Source organism: Chelonoidis abingdonii, chromosome 1 (assembly GCF_003597395.2).
Source record: "Chelonoidis abingdonii isolate Lonesome George chromosome 1, CheloAbing_2.0, whole genome shotgun sequence".
Taxonomy (NCBI): Eukaryota; Metazoa; Chordata; order Testudines; family Testudinidae; genus Chelonoidis; species Chelonoidis abingdonii.
Window position 1 is genome coordinate 321,715,602 of NC_133769.1, and position 17,902 is coordinate 321,733,503.

Genomic DNA, 17,902 nt, shown 5'->3' on the forward strand with positions numbered 1-17,902 from the left:
TCTACCTGCCGCGAAAGGGTGAATCTATATAGCGATATTTAGTTGTAGACACAATCGCGGTCGCAGCGTGAATCTAGTCTGGACGCCCTCACTGTCTTATCATCATTGGAGGCATGTACGGATACGGACGTCTCTCACAACTGTCACGTGTAGGGGCCAGTAAGGATGAATCTTCACAATCCTGCCAAGCCGCTTCGATGAGCTAGGTGACAGTTCTCCGTGCTCACAAAGTCTTCTTAGTACAGACTACTCGGGCTCGGCAGAGTATCTCAGTCCACGAATGAAGAACTGCTGGGACTGGCCAGATGGCACATCACAAACTGGCACGAACTGGCGTGGTAGGGAACCGAGTGCAGACAGGCGAAGGTGATCCTCGGGCTACAACCTTGGAAGACCGTCGACATAGTCCGCACACACCATTGCCGGTCCCATTCCACAACACAACATTCAGGAAGACGAGGTGCATCTGGTGGGATTAGCTGCCAGAAGTATCACGCCACAATGGGAAAGCAGGTGCGTCGTGGATAAAGCATGCTCGCACCTGAATGTATAACTCACCAACATAGCTGCTGGCCCAAACTGCTCTGCAGAATTGCGCTGCGGCCTAAGACAGCCTTGGGCAAGTGTGGAGGGCTCACAGAGTAAGCCTTGCTGAGTGTGGTGGCCTCACACTACGAGCCGCATGCTGCTTCAACAAGCAGCTGTACGAACACAGCTGTAACTCCCAGCGCTGCACATTTCCAAGTGTAGCCAAGCCCTGAGTCACTGGTGGACTTGCTGAAAATTATTGGTTGTAAGTGGTTGTTCTTACTGTTCTAGTACCCCCTGGTGTCCGAGTGCTATGTTGCAGGGGCCTTTGCCTCAAATGCCCTTGGTGGTCACTTCTGTGGCCCTATGAGGTCCTGTCTATATCTGCATCTTGTCTGGCCTGGCCATCTGATCAGGTTGCTTAACTGGGATAACAAAGGTCCAGTTATAAATCTAGATAAATATCCAAACTAATAATTCTTCTGCACCTCATGGGTTACTCTATATTCTTCTGCTTTTGCCCCTACTCCTGAGACCTGCAGAGTTCTTCGTATGCTGCTGCTGTTGCTTCCCCAGCAGCAATTCCCCACTGCCTCCCTTCCTCAGGGACTGTGGCAGTTTACCTCAGTGGTCTCCCCTACTCCTTAGGGCCTATCTCCATCCACCCACCTGGATCCTAGCCTGTTCTTTGTGAGTCTCTTCAAGCCTGGCTTCCCTGTGCCTTTCCCAGAGAAAAAACTCCCTTTGCTCCTCTCCTGGGTCTCCTCCCCCAGACTAAGTTCACAGCTTACTTCAAGTATCAGAGGGGTAGCTGTGTTAGTCTGAATCTGTAAAAGCAGCAGAGAATCCTGTGGCACCTTATAGACTAACGTACGTTTTGGAGCATGAGCTTTCATGGGTGAATACTTCAAGTAGTTCTCTCTCTGATCTCCTGCAGTCAGGAGTCAATCATTAGAATTAAAGCATCATCATACTCAGCTGGGGGATAGCTGTCTGGTCACAGGCAAGGCTGAGCCGAGCTTGCTTTAAAGGTCTAGCCAGTCTGTGAAATGATAAAGTAACAAAAGACCTAATTTTCAGTGATTGAAGTCAACAGAAGTTTTGCCATTGACTTCTGTGGGAGCAGAATCTGACACTAGGAGTATATCATTGCTCCTGCTAGCACTCAACAAGGAGTTTAGCAGATTTTGTAAGGGGCAAAATCCTCTACAATGTCAGTAAAACTGTATCTTTGGCATTTCCAGTTCTAGGATTGATGGAGTGATTATTACTATTGCAAAAACCTATAGTTCAGGAGAATTTAAAATTTGAGGAGTGGAGCTCTGCTCTGTTCCAGACTTAGGAGGATCTGGGGAAGGTGCCAAAGTTAGCAGAGCAAGTGGCCTCACCATGCTGTGCTCTGCTGCCTCCTTCCTGCATATTCCGTCCTATCCTCTGTGACTCCATCCCCAGCCTTCTCATCTGAACCTGCTAGGCACCCCCAGAGAACATAGATAAACTTCCATTGACCTGGAGTTTGTTATTCCAGAGTCCTGACCAAATGCCAGAGAACTCTGTACTGTTGTGGGAAGATCTTTAATAACTACAAGTGGGATAGACCCAGGTTATTTCTTGTACAAGAATTCCAACATCAGTGTCCACTAATTATTCTGGTTCTGGGTTCTGCCTCTTTGTGGGGAGATGTGCAACTCTCAAAGCAGCACCCTGGAACCCTCATATGCACCACTATCAGAATTAATACTGTTGTACAAAATATGCCTTGTGAGGTATCATTTTAAAAATCTTGATCTTTTGAATATCCTGTTGGATTGTATATGCTGTCATTTTATGTGAAGTTTATGAAGTTTTGCTATATGTGTGTTACAGAAATATGTTGTGAGGTTGGGAACACCCACAACCAGTCTTTCAGGTACAGCAATGGAGTAGCCAGACAGCGGTTAATGGCTCATCAACACCCATTAAGGAAAGAATCCACTGTCCCAGAAACTATATACAATGGAGACTTCTCAGAGATAACACATATACAGTGGAGACTGCTTGACCAATGAGGATTTCCTGATCCTCATGTCACAGCAAAAGATGGTTTCAGTAAGCTGGAAGAAACTATAAAAGAGGGGAAGTGACACTATCACTTGGCCTCACTCCCCCCGCCCCCCGATTCAACACCTGGGCAAATGCCTGGAGGACAAAGACTTTGAACTGGGGGCGGGTGGTCTCAGGTTGGGAAAGAGTCCCAGCTTGTGTATTGAGGATCTGAGACATGTTTGTGCCATCTGTCAGGCTGACACACTGCTTGATTCAAATCCTGTTTAGTTTGTAGAATTCAGACTGCAAATTCATTTTTATTTCTTAGGTAACCAACTTTGATCTCGATGCCTACTACTTATAATCACTTTCTGTAGTTGATAAATCGGTTTTATGTTTTACCCAAAACTGTGTTTTGGTTGAAGTACTTGAGAAATCTCAGCTCAGTTTACAAAGGCTAGTGTGTGTCCTTTTCCCATTGAGAGAGGGATGGACTGGGTAATTAACTTATACTAGCCAGACTTCTGAGCAGTGCAAGACAGTAGAGTTCTGGGTACAAAGCTTGGAGGAATTGGCTGGAGCCTCTCTATTGATGGTTCATGAATGGCTGGGAGATCATTCATGTAACACAGTTGGGTGTGTCCCTGCCAGTGGATGTCTGTATAAGTGCAGTACCTGCCAGAGGTATGTGGCTTGTCACAGCATCACAGGTTGTGAGGGACACCCCAGGTTGGTGGGACAGAAGACTCAGCAGTCCCACAGTCCAGATTGCACCCTGGAAACCTCATTACAGGAAGATAGCTACCTATTTGGATCACATTCACCACTTGCTGTGACATTTTTGTTTTTTCTTTTGATGTCTCTGACCCAGTTGCTGACTAGGTGCCACCCTGCTAAGGTTGTGATGTCTTACATGATCTCAACCCAGTGTAGTGTGGCTTATAGGCATTACCTTTTCTGAGATTCAGTTGCATCCTGAAAACCTTTGAAGTTGGGGCCTGAAGCAAGTCCCCTTGACTTTAGTGGAAGTAGGATTGAGCATGTAGTGCCTGAGACACACTGCTGCTTTCAGTATTTATCAGACTAGTAGAAGCATTATTGTGTTAAACACACAGCAGGGCAATGTTAAAGTTGAAATTACTTTTGGTATTTTTTTTTTCACAACATGGTGCCATCTTTATCTCTCTAGTGTACTTGAACGCAGCGCCTGCATGAATTACAAACTCAACAAATTCTGCTAAACTGTGTAGCCTAACATCATGTTTATCACATCATCCCCCAAGAGGTGAGGGATCACACAAGTGAATCACTGTGAATTTAGGTCTGTTAGCCTTGTGTTGATTGTAGCTAACAGAATCAGAACACAGACAATATTTATAAACAAAATAATCTGAAGCTGTGCAAGAACAGATAGTGAATTGCATAACTGCTAGGACCTCCAGTTCAACCATTAGTTAGCCAGCTACTGTACTTTAAGACATACTGCAAGACTGGTGAGAATCTTGGAGTTTTCTTCAAGCCGATTATGCCGCAGACCTTTTTTTTTTTTTTTGAATGCACATAATATGCAAATGCTTCTATCTAGTACTCCTGGTACAACTGGCATGAATAAGAAATGCTGCTCTGATAGCGGGTGTATGCCTGTAAAAATGTACATATGTACTGTTATGCCTGAATGAAGCCTTAAGCCTATGATTCTGGCAGGGAAAGTTTTAAGTGAACTTCACAGTCAGGACCGGCGCTAGGGGTTTTAGCGCCCTAGGCGCACGGCAATTTCGCCGCCCCGTGCGCTGGTCCCGCGGCTCCAGTGGAGCTGCTGCAGTCGTGGCTGCGGACAGTCGGCTGCTCCCGTGGCTCTGGTGGAGCTGCTGCAGGTGTGTCTGCNGAGTTGGAGAGCAAGCCCACCTCACAGTCATTCTGCAGTGGGCCCAGCTCCCCACTCTGGGCATTGCAGCTAGGTGCACTGGGTAATAGTGCCACTCAGGTTTGGACTGTCTTCCCCTCTATAGATGGAGATATAGTGGCAGATGCCCTAGTTTAAAATGCCACTTAGTTCGGAAGCCTAATCAAATATGTTTTTACAGCCATTTCCAAGATTTCACTGACTTTATTCAAATTCATGATGTACGTGACCTCAGTGACAAAATCGTAGCCTTAACCATGATGCTCCCAAATTCCTGTGACATCACTTCTGTTTCTACATTTTCTTCTAAACTATATTACAGCTGCTACTAAAATGATCCAAAAGTATGTAGAAGAGGATGAATTTTCTAGTAGTGTGTTAACCTTGCATGCTGTGCTGTTCACTTGTAACATCAATGAACATGTGATTATCAGCACAATGATGAATGCAGTAGTATTACATACTATGCCAAGTTTTTCTTAACCAGCATTTAACTAGAATAATATACTTTATACCCTTAAAATTATCTGCTTTTAAGAAAGGAGCTATTTTTCTGATGAACTAATTACTACTTAAATATTAAAATCTCTTTTCTTTTTTTTTCTTATTATAGATGAGTTTTTTATGCAGGAGTTAATTTTTTGAGTCATCCTGCCAAGCACTTTTCCTTCTGATTTATTTGGAAGAGCTCCTCTTGAATCCCTTTAGCTCTTGCAACTGTATTAACTTTCTTCTTTGTTTTGCTGACTGTAATTCCCTTCAAACATTAATGGTATCTATAATTTTGATGTCTTCCCCCATGCACTTTCCATGTTCAGGTTTTTTTTAACTCTCAAATGTTTGAGTATTGCCTCCTGAAGCCATACTGTCCATAGCTTTTTCCTTGCGTTGTTTCTTGTCACATTCCTGGATTTTTGTGCTTCTTCCCATCATACTCACTAGATTTTTTTTTAATTCCTTAGAACTTGCTGCCCCAAGAGTATTGCTGTGTTCTGTGAATATACTCTTTAATAAGGTTTAGCATTATATAGCACTTTCCACGTTCTGTGCACTTTAGAAACAAGAATCCTCACAACATTCCTGTGACGTACGTAAGTACACTCCCCACTTTACAGATGGAGAAACCGAGGCGGGGAAGTTGTGACTTGTTGAGGGTAAGAGAGAAAAGCACTGTCAGAGCTAGAATTAGAATTTAAGATTGTCTAATTGTCACTCCCCTCTGCTCATAAATGGTCCAACAGAGGAAGGACTCTGCAGTTTTCTTTTTTGATTTTCATTCCCTTTATCTAATTTCAGTACTGCTTTCTTAATAGTCAAATTGTAGCTCACTAGCATTGTAAATACTTCTGACATGCAACAATACTGCTCCACATCTCCTTTCCCTTTGTCTGTCTGATATTGTCTATACTGACTTCCCAATTTGAGAATATCCCCCCATCACCAGATTTCAGTTATATCTCAGTAGCTCATCATCCCCATCATTTAGTAATGCATCTATTGGAAACAGTCTCTTTGAATGGACATGGCTGAATGTATAACACTTATCTGTGACATTGTCTCACTGCTAACCAAGATAGAACTTTAGTCTACACTGAGTGCTCCCATCATGTCTTGTCTTGATACCCTGGGAAGCCCATCATTGGAATAACAGCCTCTTTATATGGACACTTATATTTATTTTACACCTTCTCCATCTGTTGTGTTAATGTCTGCAGTAGTAATGGAAACTATTGTCAAATAATCTAAGTGACTTGAAGCACATCTAAATGTCTCTTTGGATTGTACTTTAGATTTATTGCCTACAGTCTGTATTTAAAAGAAAGAGAAGCTCTCAATTTTCACTTTTCCTGGAGCATAAAAGTCTAATAATTAGATCATATGATCTGGTTATTGAAAGGATTGTTGTTATTCAGCCCCAACTGACCCTCTGGAATTTGAAGAAGGTGCCTTGGAGTTCAGGGTTTTACATTTTCTGCTATTATATTGCCCTTATTACATGAAATGCAACATTATCACCATGCTTGTATTGTTTTTGTAAGGGTTCCAGCTGCAGTGTACAATGACTTGTTGAAACCTTGACATCTGTTTTTCCTTTTTTCCACTTTCTGTAAGTCAGACATGTCACCCTTTTCCAGTATTGCATACTGAGACTTGACTTAGCATGTGTATCTAGCCAAAAGGCATCATGCATCTCAGTTAAGTTCCAGACTGTATATAATTGAATGATGTTGTATACTCTTTATCAGTGATCATGCTTGAAAGAAATGCAGTTTACGACACTATTGCTAGAGTCTTCTGTTAGTCACTGAGCTAACATGAAAACGCTGTCATAGATATTAAAATGCCATTGGCCTGCAGTAGAACATTAATATTTTAGAATTAAAATGTCTTCAAAGGAAGAAAAAGTTAATCTCCCTGTTGAAATGTATTTGTATGCTTATTGGTCGTTACACAATCCTTGTGCCTCTTGAAACCATGTTGAAATATTCTTGCACCATAAGTAAAAGGAGTGGTAGATTCAACTTTAAGCCTTCACAAAACCTATACTGCCTGACATCTTATTATTGCTCACTGTCTCCACAGAGGCATTGCATTGCATCACATTCTCCTTGAATCAAGAGAGCACTAAGCATGGTGTAAGCATTTTTTTTAAATGGCTGTCGGGGGACTGCCTCCTCCATTTGCAGGAGATGGACTTGGTGACATGGTGGTTCTTCATCTCTAATTTTTATGCTCCTAACACACTGCATAAATTATAATTTTGACCTTTCATACCTTGGTGAGTAGCACATACAGTTGCATTCTGATTTTAGAAGGATTTGGTAACATCTGGAGGTTAGAACCTAAATGAGGAAGCCTACATTCTATTCGAGACTACACTAACTCATCATCTGCCTTGTATATTTATTTTAACCTTTCTTTTCCCATGCAAAATGGGAATAATAATATATACTTTACATAAAATTTAAGATTTTCTGATTTAAAAGCTGTTCTAACAACATAAAGCATACTTACTGATGTGGGAGGTTCCCTGAAGAAATAGATTTTGTTAAAGATTTGGTTGTATGCACTGTAGACGGGTGCTGTCCAAGAATACCCCTCATCCTGATCTGGGATGGCCCTGCAGGCATCTGGCCTCAGTTTCCCTCAGAATTCCAAGAATAATTTATTTACACAGTCTTCAAGAACAATATTCCCTTACTTCTGAGGCTAATTTCTTCAGATTAACCAGTTTCCCACCAAAAAGCTTCCATTTTTAGATTGCGTTTCAAAGCCCTTCTTCTTGGACCTATGTGTTCCTTGACCCGGCCTCCCCAATCTGTAAACTCTCTCCCTCAAGTTCAGAGTCTTCACAGCTCTCCTCCTTGGGGCTTGTGTGTTCCCAGTTCTGTATCTCTGGGCTGTAGACTCATCTCAGGTTCAGGGTTTTCACAGCTCGCCTGTAGCTGTGTCCTGATTTTTTTGGTCTCAGTCTCAGCAGCTTCTTTCTTGACTGAGCTTGGAGATTCCTTTTGAGTCACCTGCCCAGTCAAATAATCACTCTCTTGAGTCTCGCCATTTGTGTCTAATAACTCACCCACTCTCTACAAAGCTTCTGGCCCAGGGCTCTTAAAAGGAGAAATGGTTTGGGAGGGGCTTCTACCTTCTCTCTCCCAGACACTCTCTGTTCCTCAAGACCATCTTCCTTTCTCCCAGTGATAGCGTCAGTTATTTTTCTGACCTTCGTCCGCTTTCCCTGAACACATGGAATGAGGTATCTGGCTTCCCAAACTACATCCTCTGGCCTGAGAGGCCTGTATCTCTTACATGCATCTTACTTCCAAGTTTTATAAACAAAACCCAAGCCTACAAATTTTTGGAAAAATTATATTAAAACTATTTCAGAAGTAACAGAAAAGCTTAGTGATGCATGATATAGCACAGTTTATACTGCTATAAAACAAGCCAATTGTATGTGTTCATTTAATACATTTAAGTATGACAGGCTGCAATACCTAGGTTCTTCTAATATGACTAAAGTTTACCCTACAAAATGTTTTGTAAAGTAGTACTTAGACTTCGATTTTAAAAAGGCATTCCATTCTCTTGTTTAAAAACTTGTATTATAAATTCGTGGAAATTTGGTACTTGACTCTATTTTTCTTTTAAACTAACTTAGTTCTCTAATTGTTTTCCACTCCTCCTCTTAATGCACTGAAGAAGTTGCAGATTATATCTGCTGAAGTTTCCCAAGGAAAATGAACGATGATAATCCTGGATTGTTCCTTCTTACTTGCTTTAATAAAATTCAATACATGTTCAGCAGTGTGATGTGTAAACTAAACTAAACTATTGGTTTTCATGTCTAGATACACCTGGCATGCTTGTACGAGGAATATTAGATCCAAAATGCTGAAAAATAGCAGTTTCATTTGTAAACCTACTTAAATTACAAACTAAATATCACTCTGCTGTGCAACAAAGGAGTCTAAAATATTGCCTAGGCTTTTTTCCCCCTCCTTTTCATTCAAGACAGATTTTTTTTTCACACACACAGGCACTCTTGACCCACTTTTGCTGCGACCAGTGTTTACTTTTAAAAGATATATTGACAGCTGCAAGGATAGTTAATCAGATTGCTCTGAGGCAGGTACCTGTGTACTCAAGCCCTGCAGCAGGGGAAGGATGGCTTAAGTTCATAAATACATAAAAATAAACATTACACTGGCCCAGAGAGTACTGATATGATTGGCTGAACCAGATGTTTGGGGTTCTGTTGTTGTTTGTCAGGAAGAACCTATATTAAGTTTAGAGTACTTTGCAATGCTTGAACGTCTTTTCCATTGTCTCAAGTTCTAGAATTCCAGAACAAAACGAAAAACCCCAACCTCTCCTCTTCCCCCTCACCCTGTGAAAGGATATTACTGCACTTACTTCTAGTAGGAAAAAATAGCCTTTTGTAAAGATGTGTGTATATATTTAAAGCTACCATATCCTGATACCCATACATCTTTACAACTTTTCTTTAATCTTCTAGTAAAATAAAACAACAAAAATCCATGGAACTGTGCAATTGGAAAACAGTGCTGCTGGAACTGGTTTGAAAACTATCCCTGTCTTAATCTTTTAAATTATTTAAGTGCCATCTGTGAGCTTTACCCCAAAGTAATAAGAAACCTCCTTTTTAAAATAGCCACATATGAGTATAATTAAACTTCCTCGTAATTAGAGTAAGTGTGTCCTGTTGATCATTGTTAAAATTGACTTGATTGGAAAAGCTATGAGAGAACCACTAGGTCCCATAGGCATTGTTCTTCAGCAATGTGTGTGTCTGGCCACCAAATGGCAGTACTGTGCTGTACTTGGAACAGAAGAAATGTGTGAATCTGGCAAAGGAAAATTAATCTGCATGTAGTTGAATACCAGACACTCAGATGCATTTAACTGGGCCTATTTATAATCCCTTTTGTTGTTAAAACTGCTATTCCTTAAAACCTGATTGTACTGAAATACCATCCTCATAACTGCAATAACTTATGTCAAGTCCAAGTGGCATTTTCTCCTACCTCTTCATTCCATTGCAACCTTTGTTCTTGTATGTGAAATTTCATTCACAACCACATGCTGATTAATTGTGTCGTGGGATTAAAATGATCATACTTTATGGCATTTAGCCTGGGTTTAGTTTCCTCCAGCATAGAGGAAACCCCTGACTGACATGGCCAAATGGTTCATTATCAAGGGGAAATATTCAGTGGTCCGTTTGAAAGACTTTTATGAACAGGATTGTCTGTGGTTTTCTTTACTGTGAATTTGCTTTTCCTTTAATGGCAGTGTAAAAGCATGCACTGCATATTTGGTGTAAAAAGAGAATGCATAATAGATTAGTGGCTTGAGAGAATCCTGCATTTCTATCAGGCTAGATTCCTAGACATTGAAGATTGTATCTTCTTATTCCTAGACCAAAACAGTTTTCAGAAATTGTGGCAGTCCTGAACTTGGTCCATAAGCCTGTGTTCATGAGGAAGTTGTATTGGTTGCTCGGTTTTATAAACCTAGTTAACAAAACGGATCTGAGATACCAACTTGCAGTGAAGTTACTGTTGTACGTCTGATACAAAATCTATTAAAGTAAATATTTTTTCTGCTGACTTCAGTAGGTTTTGTATCTGGCTCTATTTGTGAATAGAGCTACAGGTATTTGGGGCTCTTTGCACAGGGTTTATTTTGTATTATTTGTTTGTTACTGTCAGTTTGTTCCACATGATGCTTTCCAGCTGTTCAATAATGGATAGTCCAAGTCATGAGAAGTTCAAAATCAAAGGATAGATAGACAGACAAGCTAGAGTTGGCTGAAAAGTGGAATTCTAAAACTTCAAAGCTAATGTTCTGAAACTGAATGAAAAACTGAAATTTCCCATTGAATGAGAACTCTAAAATTTTGTTTGAAAAAGGATGAAGAAACATCTTGTACAAAATGTTGTAGGCTGCTTAGAGTTCAGCAGCACATGAAGTGGGGAACTGATCAGCTTGAGGAGCCTAGAAGCTTGGGATCTAGGGATTCTGGCCAGCCTGGGAGCCCTAGTTCTGCAGTAGTCCATTTGCCACGCACTGCCCTGGAGCTGTGAAGCCTGGAAACCTGGGCTGGTGAGGAGTCGGGGACCCATTAAGCTGGAAATGATTTTCTGACAGAAAATAAAAATTTCCAGCAAAACTGAAATGTTTCAATAGCAGGAAGTTGAAAGGAAAAGACGGTTGCCTGAGACCCTCTCAAGAGGAAGAAGTGACAAGACATAACAACCTAAATGAGGACTGAAAGGAGGAAGAAAGCGCTGAGATTATGGGCTTTGGAAACAGTGAGGCTGGTGGAGTTATCTACCTTAATGGAAAAGGTATAATTTAGTGGAAGGAGGGAAGACTAAGAGTTCTGGTTTTGCCACTGAAATTTTTCATTGGCAATAGTACACGAAAGAAGAGGGACTGTTGCAGATGTGAGTCTGAATGAAGCAGCCTATATTTGATATAGGGATGATAGATGAAGCCATTAAAATGAATGAGCTCACCGTGGAAGGAGATGAAGGGGCCGAGGACAAAACCCTGTGAAACGGACAGAATAGGGTAGGTGAAACTGAAAATGCCAAAGGATGCACTGAAGGAGCAGTGTGAGCTAGTGAGAGAACCATTAAAACTAGAGAGAAGAGAATTTCAAAGAGGAACTATGATCAACTGTGTCAAATTGGGATACGCTATTTGAGGATGGAGAAGAGGAGTGTCAGGAAGAGATTGCTATTGCCTTTTGTGAGTTCTGTGAGTGGAGTGAATGAAGGTAGACTCCCGAGAGCCAAAAAGAGTTCTTGTATTTGGTAATGTCTGGTAGACTCTCTGATACTATGGGGATAAAAAGTTATAAGAATATAAGAGTAGATAGTTGTGGTGAGGATGTAGAGACATCTTGCAATGTGCAAGAGGTCAGACTAGATGATCATGATGGTCCGATCTGACCTTAAAGTCTATGAGTCTATGAGGGTACAGTATTCTGAAGGAGCTTGGATGTATGGAGAGAGAGAGAGAGGATGCTAGAATGGGGGGTTGAGATTCTCTTAGGATAGGGAAGATCATGGTGTCTTGAAGACAAAACAAAGATGGGAAGAGGTGAGTTTTAGTAGGGAACTGAAGGAAGAAAAGGAAGGTAGTATGGTGTACAGGGTCAGAGAACGCATTCCAGGCATAGGAGCCAGTACCAGACTATATTAAATGAACAATGCAAAGAGTGTGCGGGGCTTGAACATCAGAGTTATAGGATATGAAATAGGGTGGGGAGGTACAGTATGATTTCAAGACTTTGAAAGAGGACAAAAGTTAATATGATGTAGAGGGATAAACAAATCCAGCGAACAAAATCAGAGGTCTGTTCCAGACCCAGCCCAGGGTTTCACAGTCCCTGCACAGCTCATTTTTCCTGTGCTAGCTTATGTCATCTTGAGCCATGTAGTCGGTCAATGCAGTAGTGCATTGGTGTAGCTGCAGACAGTGCAGCTATTAAAGAGAGGTTAGCTTACTGCAGGAGAACGTTTTGTTCCTTGCTGCTTACTGTGACTCAGTAGTGATGTCTGATTTAAAAGAAAAAAGAAGAAGAAAAAAAAAAGCTTGACCTGGCAGTTAATGACAGAGGCCTTTCACAAGACAGCCTAATGGATAAGGCATTGGCTTCTTAAGCCAGAGATTGTGGGTTCAAGTTTCATCTGAGGGGAAAAACTACAAGACGGCCCTAATAGCAGTTTTTTAAACTCCAGTGTTCACAGATAACTCCACATGATGATGACAACTTGCGGGAGTTGGGGGGAGGAGTACTATATTTGACAAGAAATCCTTCTTTCCTCTCCTTCCCCCACAAAAAAACTCTTTTTATCCAGGTTCTGCTTCATGTAGCAGGCTCAGTGGATGGTACCTACAGTACCTTGTGCCCACATTTCTGACAGCTCCTCCCCTACCTTGGATTTAAAAGATGCAAACTTTAGATGGCTGATGTGAAAGTTTTAAAACATGATTCATCATAAATCAAATTTGTTTCTCAGAAAAAGATAGTGACATGTTTACAGAAAGCGTGGTCTCACGTGAAGTTCTCTCTTAAAAAAAAATATGGCACAATGTTCTATAATTCAACAACAGAAAGACCAAGTAGGGGATTATAGCCTGGCTTGAGATATAGTCTGGAGAAGAATTCCTCTCCTCAGGAAAGACTCCTCCTCACTGAACAAAACAAAGTAATATGTGAGTTAGCAGCAGCACAAAATGGAGGTTGAGGAACATGTCAGTTATTGAAGTGAACAGCTACTAAAATTAATAATTCCATGAATGAGCTCTCAGTCCTCCTGCTTCAAGGCACAAACAGTTCAACAGTGGGATCAGGAAGAATTTTACTCCTCTGGTACAGCAGTGCCCAATTAAATGCACGATTGAGGGGATTGAGGTTTGATTACATCTTATTGGCAGCAGGATTCCAAGCCATTTTGGCTTTTCAGTAGGGAAATTCACAGGTCTGTGACTCTTGATTATAATGATGGTGACTTGTGCTGATATAATAATGTGAGATGCGAAATTCTTTACTTGTTTCTGAGGCATTAGGCTAATGTGACACCACAAGCATCTGGTAAAGACACAATTTCTATGTAGTTTTGGCTGTTTTGAACCAAACGGTGCCTATAGTAACATCTTCTGTTCATTTACAGAGGGCACTCTTGTAAAGGGAATCTCATTATAAAAAACACCACTTTGCTGAAAAGCTTTCACAGCTTAATGATGCAATTGTCACCATGGAGATTTCATTCCAACAGAAAAGAATGAATTCTATGCAGTCCTGCTTTTGAAATGTGTAAACAGCAGATACCTTCTAATGCCTTTTGTCTAAATCTTCGCCTTGTAAGATAACTTGGACCAGAACATAGGAAAGGAAGTCTATATATGTTAATGGCAAATTTTATTTTTCATAAACAGCCTGCTCTCCAGGGATGAGATATGTGTAATGGCAGATTAATGAAGTAGGCATGACTAACAGACTTTGAGCCAAAGACAATAGGGAGGGAAGTATACTTTCCTCAGATTTGAGAGAATTATTCAAACACACTGCTCTGTGAATTTCAGTTGAAGTCTGATTCTCTTTAAAGAGGAGCTGCCTTTCTGTATTCTCTTGTGGTCCACTTTGAAGGCAGCAGCAGGCAGAGACTGCTTTAAAATTTGCATTTTAGTGTTTGACTTAACACTTTTTGGAAGCATTGCCAGTATGGCTGAGCATCTCCTTTCACAGTAATGACCTGTAAAAGGAGCCAGGTGCAGGCTGATTACTCTCTGATTCAAACAAAGCCAAAAAACCACTCTGGATGTGTAACAGCTGATCACTTTGTTTCTTTCTCTGGCATAGTCTCTCAAGGGAAGTCCTATCAGTTGACTCATTTATAACTAAACTACTGAAAAATATACTTTAGGGAGCAATCTTGCACTGAGGGGATGAACAAGAAGACATAAGCTGTCTCTTCTCTCTCTTAATGTGTTATGATTATTCAAGAGCAGACAATGGATATCAGTTACAATTTTACCATCCTAATGCATTACATCATTCAGCAAAGTGAATGTCACCAGACTTCTTAGGGTTTGTCTACAGAATTTTGGAGCAAGCCTTCCATTTCGGGTGGCTGATTTTGGGCTAGGGAAGCTCACTCCTAGTGCTCTTAAAACAACTGTATAGACAGCACTTTAAAGCTGTAGCTTGGGATGGATATTGGGCTATGAAGCCTAGCCAAGGCATTACTTAAACTGAGTGGTTTATTTTGTTTTTAGCTTAATTTGGCTCCTAATAGACATTAGTTAAATCGATTTTTAAACCATGTTTAAATTGTTTTTTTAGAATTTCCATTTAGCTTTATGCATTAACTAAATGTGATTTTAAATCATACCTGTAGTAAAAGCAGTTCAACTTTGTGTGTAAACAAACTCCAAGTGAACAGTTTTCTGATTACTATTACTTATTTGCTAAAGTCTGCAACTGTGCTTAGGGCTGTATAAAACATACAAGTAAAGTCTGCCAAAAAAACTTAAAACTAGAAGCAGCAGAGAGTCCTGTGGCACCTTACAGACTAACAGAAGTTTTGGAGCATGAGCTTTCGTTGGTGAATACCCACTTCGTCAGATGAAAAATGTGAACTCTCTAAGCTGCTTAAATGGCAAGTCAGTGAAGAGATGCAAACTACTGCATCTCAATCGCCCCTTTTTTGTCTGCTTCTGATCTAGCCTGAAGCATTCTATGTCACAAATCTGGCTTTGCAAGCGTGGTCAAAAGGTGTATAGCCATCCATCTGTTTTTAAGATTCTCCATGTCTATAGACCGTTACCCTTCCAAAATCCTCAAGCCTTTTCAACTTTCCCCATGAGGTATGGTACCGCATGAGAGATGTATAACTATTGGCTTTCCAGTCATTAATATTCTTTTGCAATCTGTTAAAAAAAAGAACAATAATCCCTTCAGAAACCTTCCCACCCTCAGTGGTTAATTTGGTCATGTAGGGATCTTTTAATGCAGTAGACATTGAAGACAGCGGTTTCCTGCTTTGCATGGCAGGAGGATGTAGTTCTGTGGGGCAGCTCTCTTCTCCTCTTGATAACCATTACAGCTTCTGTTTCCACCATCCGTCCTCTTCCAGTCCTGTCATTCTGAATTCACCTGCTCTCCCATATTATTGTGGAGCTCCTAAAAAGTGAGTCTGCTCCCTCTGCTGGCGGTGCAGCATGACTGGATAAATGAACACTTTTCACAGAACTCTTCTGTCCAGATGTTGGTACAAAAATATTTAGTTGTAAGGTATTATATAAAGAAAAAAAATGAAAAAAATATGGTCCCACGTTCTTTGCCAGATGTGGGGCAGCCAGAAAGAATATCATTGTTTACCACATCAAAAAGAATAAAATCAGCAGGGGGTAATGATGCTGAAGTTCCTAAAAGGATATTACAAGTAATAACTTTAAAAGCTCTTCTCTAATCTAATCTATATAATTCATACTGTGCCCCTTGTTTTTTAAAAGGTAGTTAGATTTCTAATTTGTTTTTAGAAGTTATCAAAACAGGATAAAAAAAGCCAAAAAGATAGAATTTGGGAACATTGCCAGTCTTTTGCTGGATGACTAGTGAAATAATTGTAGAGAATGGAAAAATTAAACCTTTTATTTAAAACAAAGTTAAGAGTGAATATAATGAAATATGGCTTGGGTTAGGAGATCTCAGCTATGAACACTAATCTACTCTACCCCAATTCTGACTTTCTATATCAGCTTGCTTTTTTTTTTTTTTTTTTTTTTTTTTTATTCTTTTGCTCAACATGAAGTCAGATTCCTGGCTGGTACTGACTTGATTGCTCAGAGGTATGTGTGCTAGAAAGTGGTTCACATTTCTATGGGTTGCTATTTGGAGGAGGTGAAGGAGATAGTGGCAGAGAATATGTAACTGCTTAAAATGGGGTTTTCCCCTTTTTCATTTAGCCTAGAGAAACTGACAAGACATATCTTCATTGTCACACAATTTTGTTGAAATAGCCACAGTAAATTTTGCCTGCAAAACTGTTAGCTGATATACCTGCTGTCAAAGAATATAAATGTGAACTGTAAAAGCAAATTAGTTATCCCGTAGCTACTGAATGCAACCTCATATGTAAACAAAAGGCTCTAGCCTCATACCATAGTGATACATCTTGTAGTAAATGTGACATTTACATCATTCTATCTTCTTTAGATCTCTCTTCCAGAAGTGTCCATAAAAATGTTTCTTACTCATAACAGATGGTCAGAGCACTGCTTTGAAATTTCTCTGGAGAAGAATCTCTGTTGATATCATTAAATTTGAAGAGTGTTCATGCAGCTATAGACTTGGAGGAATTTAATGTTATAATTATTATGAAAAATCCCATGTTGAATGTATTCCTTTCCTTTTCCTTTGCAGGTGATGTGCCTTCAGGATTTCTTTGGTGATGATGATATTTTTATTGCATGTGGACCAGAAAAGTTCCGTTACCAGGATGATTTCTTGCTAGATGAAAGTGGTAAGAAAATAGCACATTTTAAAAAAGTGTGGGGCAGCTTTGCAGATCTTATTTAGCCTGTAAAATAAGGCCAAAATGGTGTCAGCTCAGTCTATAATACTAGTTTTAGATACAATATCAGGATGTCTATTCTTTAATTTTGATGTCTAATACAGAAAACAAAAATAACTGAAAGCTTACGGTGAGGTTAATAAGGGCCTATTATCAGCTAACTCACAACAATTCCCTATTTAAAACCAAGTTTATAGTAATTTTTATGGGAAACGGGTGGTGTGAATGGTTAAACTCCTATTTTGTATAGTCTTTATTTTAAATCAAATTTGAATGGTCATAGATCTTCTACCGGTCCTTCTTGGCTTATCTCCCATGTACATTTATTCTAGTTTGACATCACACAATTGCTTAAAATTGTCTCTCTTCCTCCCAATCCCAGTAAGTGCTTTCCTCCCAACCCCTCCCATCTAAATCTTTGGAATGTGGATTTGGTAACACCCCAGGAGTAGTATGAAAAAGGAAGCTATGTTGTATATGGAAGCCAGTTAATAATGATAAATTAAGACAAACTCCCCATAGAAAACTAAATGAAATCTGTGTTCTATGTAAAATCTCTCGGAGTCCGATTGCGTAACTTCACTGGAGCAAATAGACTCTTAGAGGAAAACATGTTTCTGGTCTGAACTTGCCTACTCTTTATTAAAGGATGTTTCTAAGTGCTGGACCATGAGTAGCAACCAAGAAATTGTAAGTTGTCTTGTGCATAAGGAATACAAAAAATGGGGGGCTGCAAATTATCTCATACATTTGTGATGTAGATCAGGAACTGACTAAAGGGCTTGTTTTTCCCTCTCCTTGTCCAGATTTTTTCCTCTGCAGCTGGATGAAT

General features: G+C 40.2%; 1 protein-coding gene across 2 annotated transcripts in view; it reads left to right on the forward strand.

The window, feature by feature from the left end:
• The window catches only part of LOC116822027 (serine/threonine-protein kinase DCLK1), a 354,967-nt gene that overhangs the window by 174,224 nt on the left and 162,841 nt on the right, over positions 1-17,902 (forward strand). For both annotated transcript variants that reach the window (XM_075061628.1, XM_075061629.1), the window contains exon 2: positions 16,920-17,019. In XM_075061628.1, coding sequence (XP_074917729.1) covers positions 16,923-17,019 — 97 coding nt within the window. In that variant the 5' untranslated portion in view covers positions 16,920-16,922. The remainder of the gene's footprint in view (positions 1-16,919; positions 17,020-17,902) is intronic.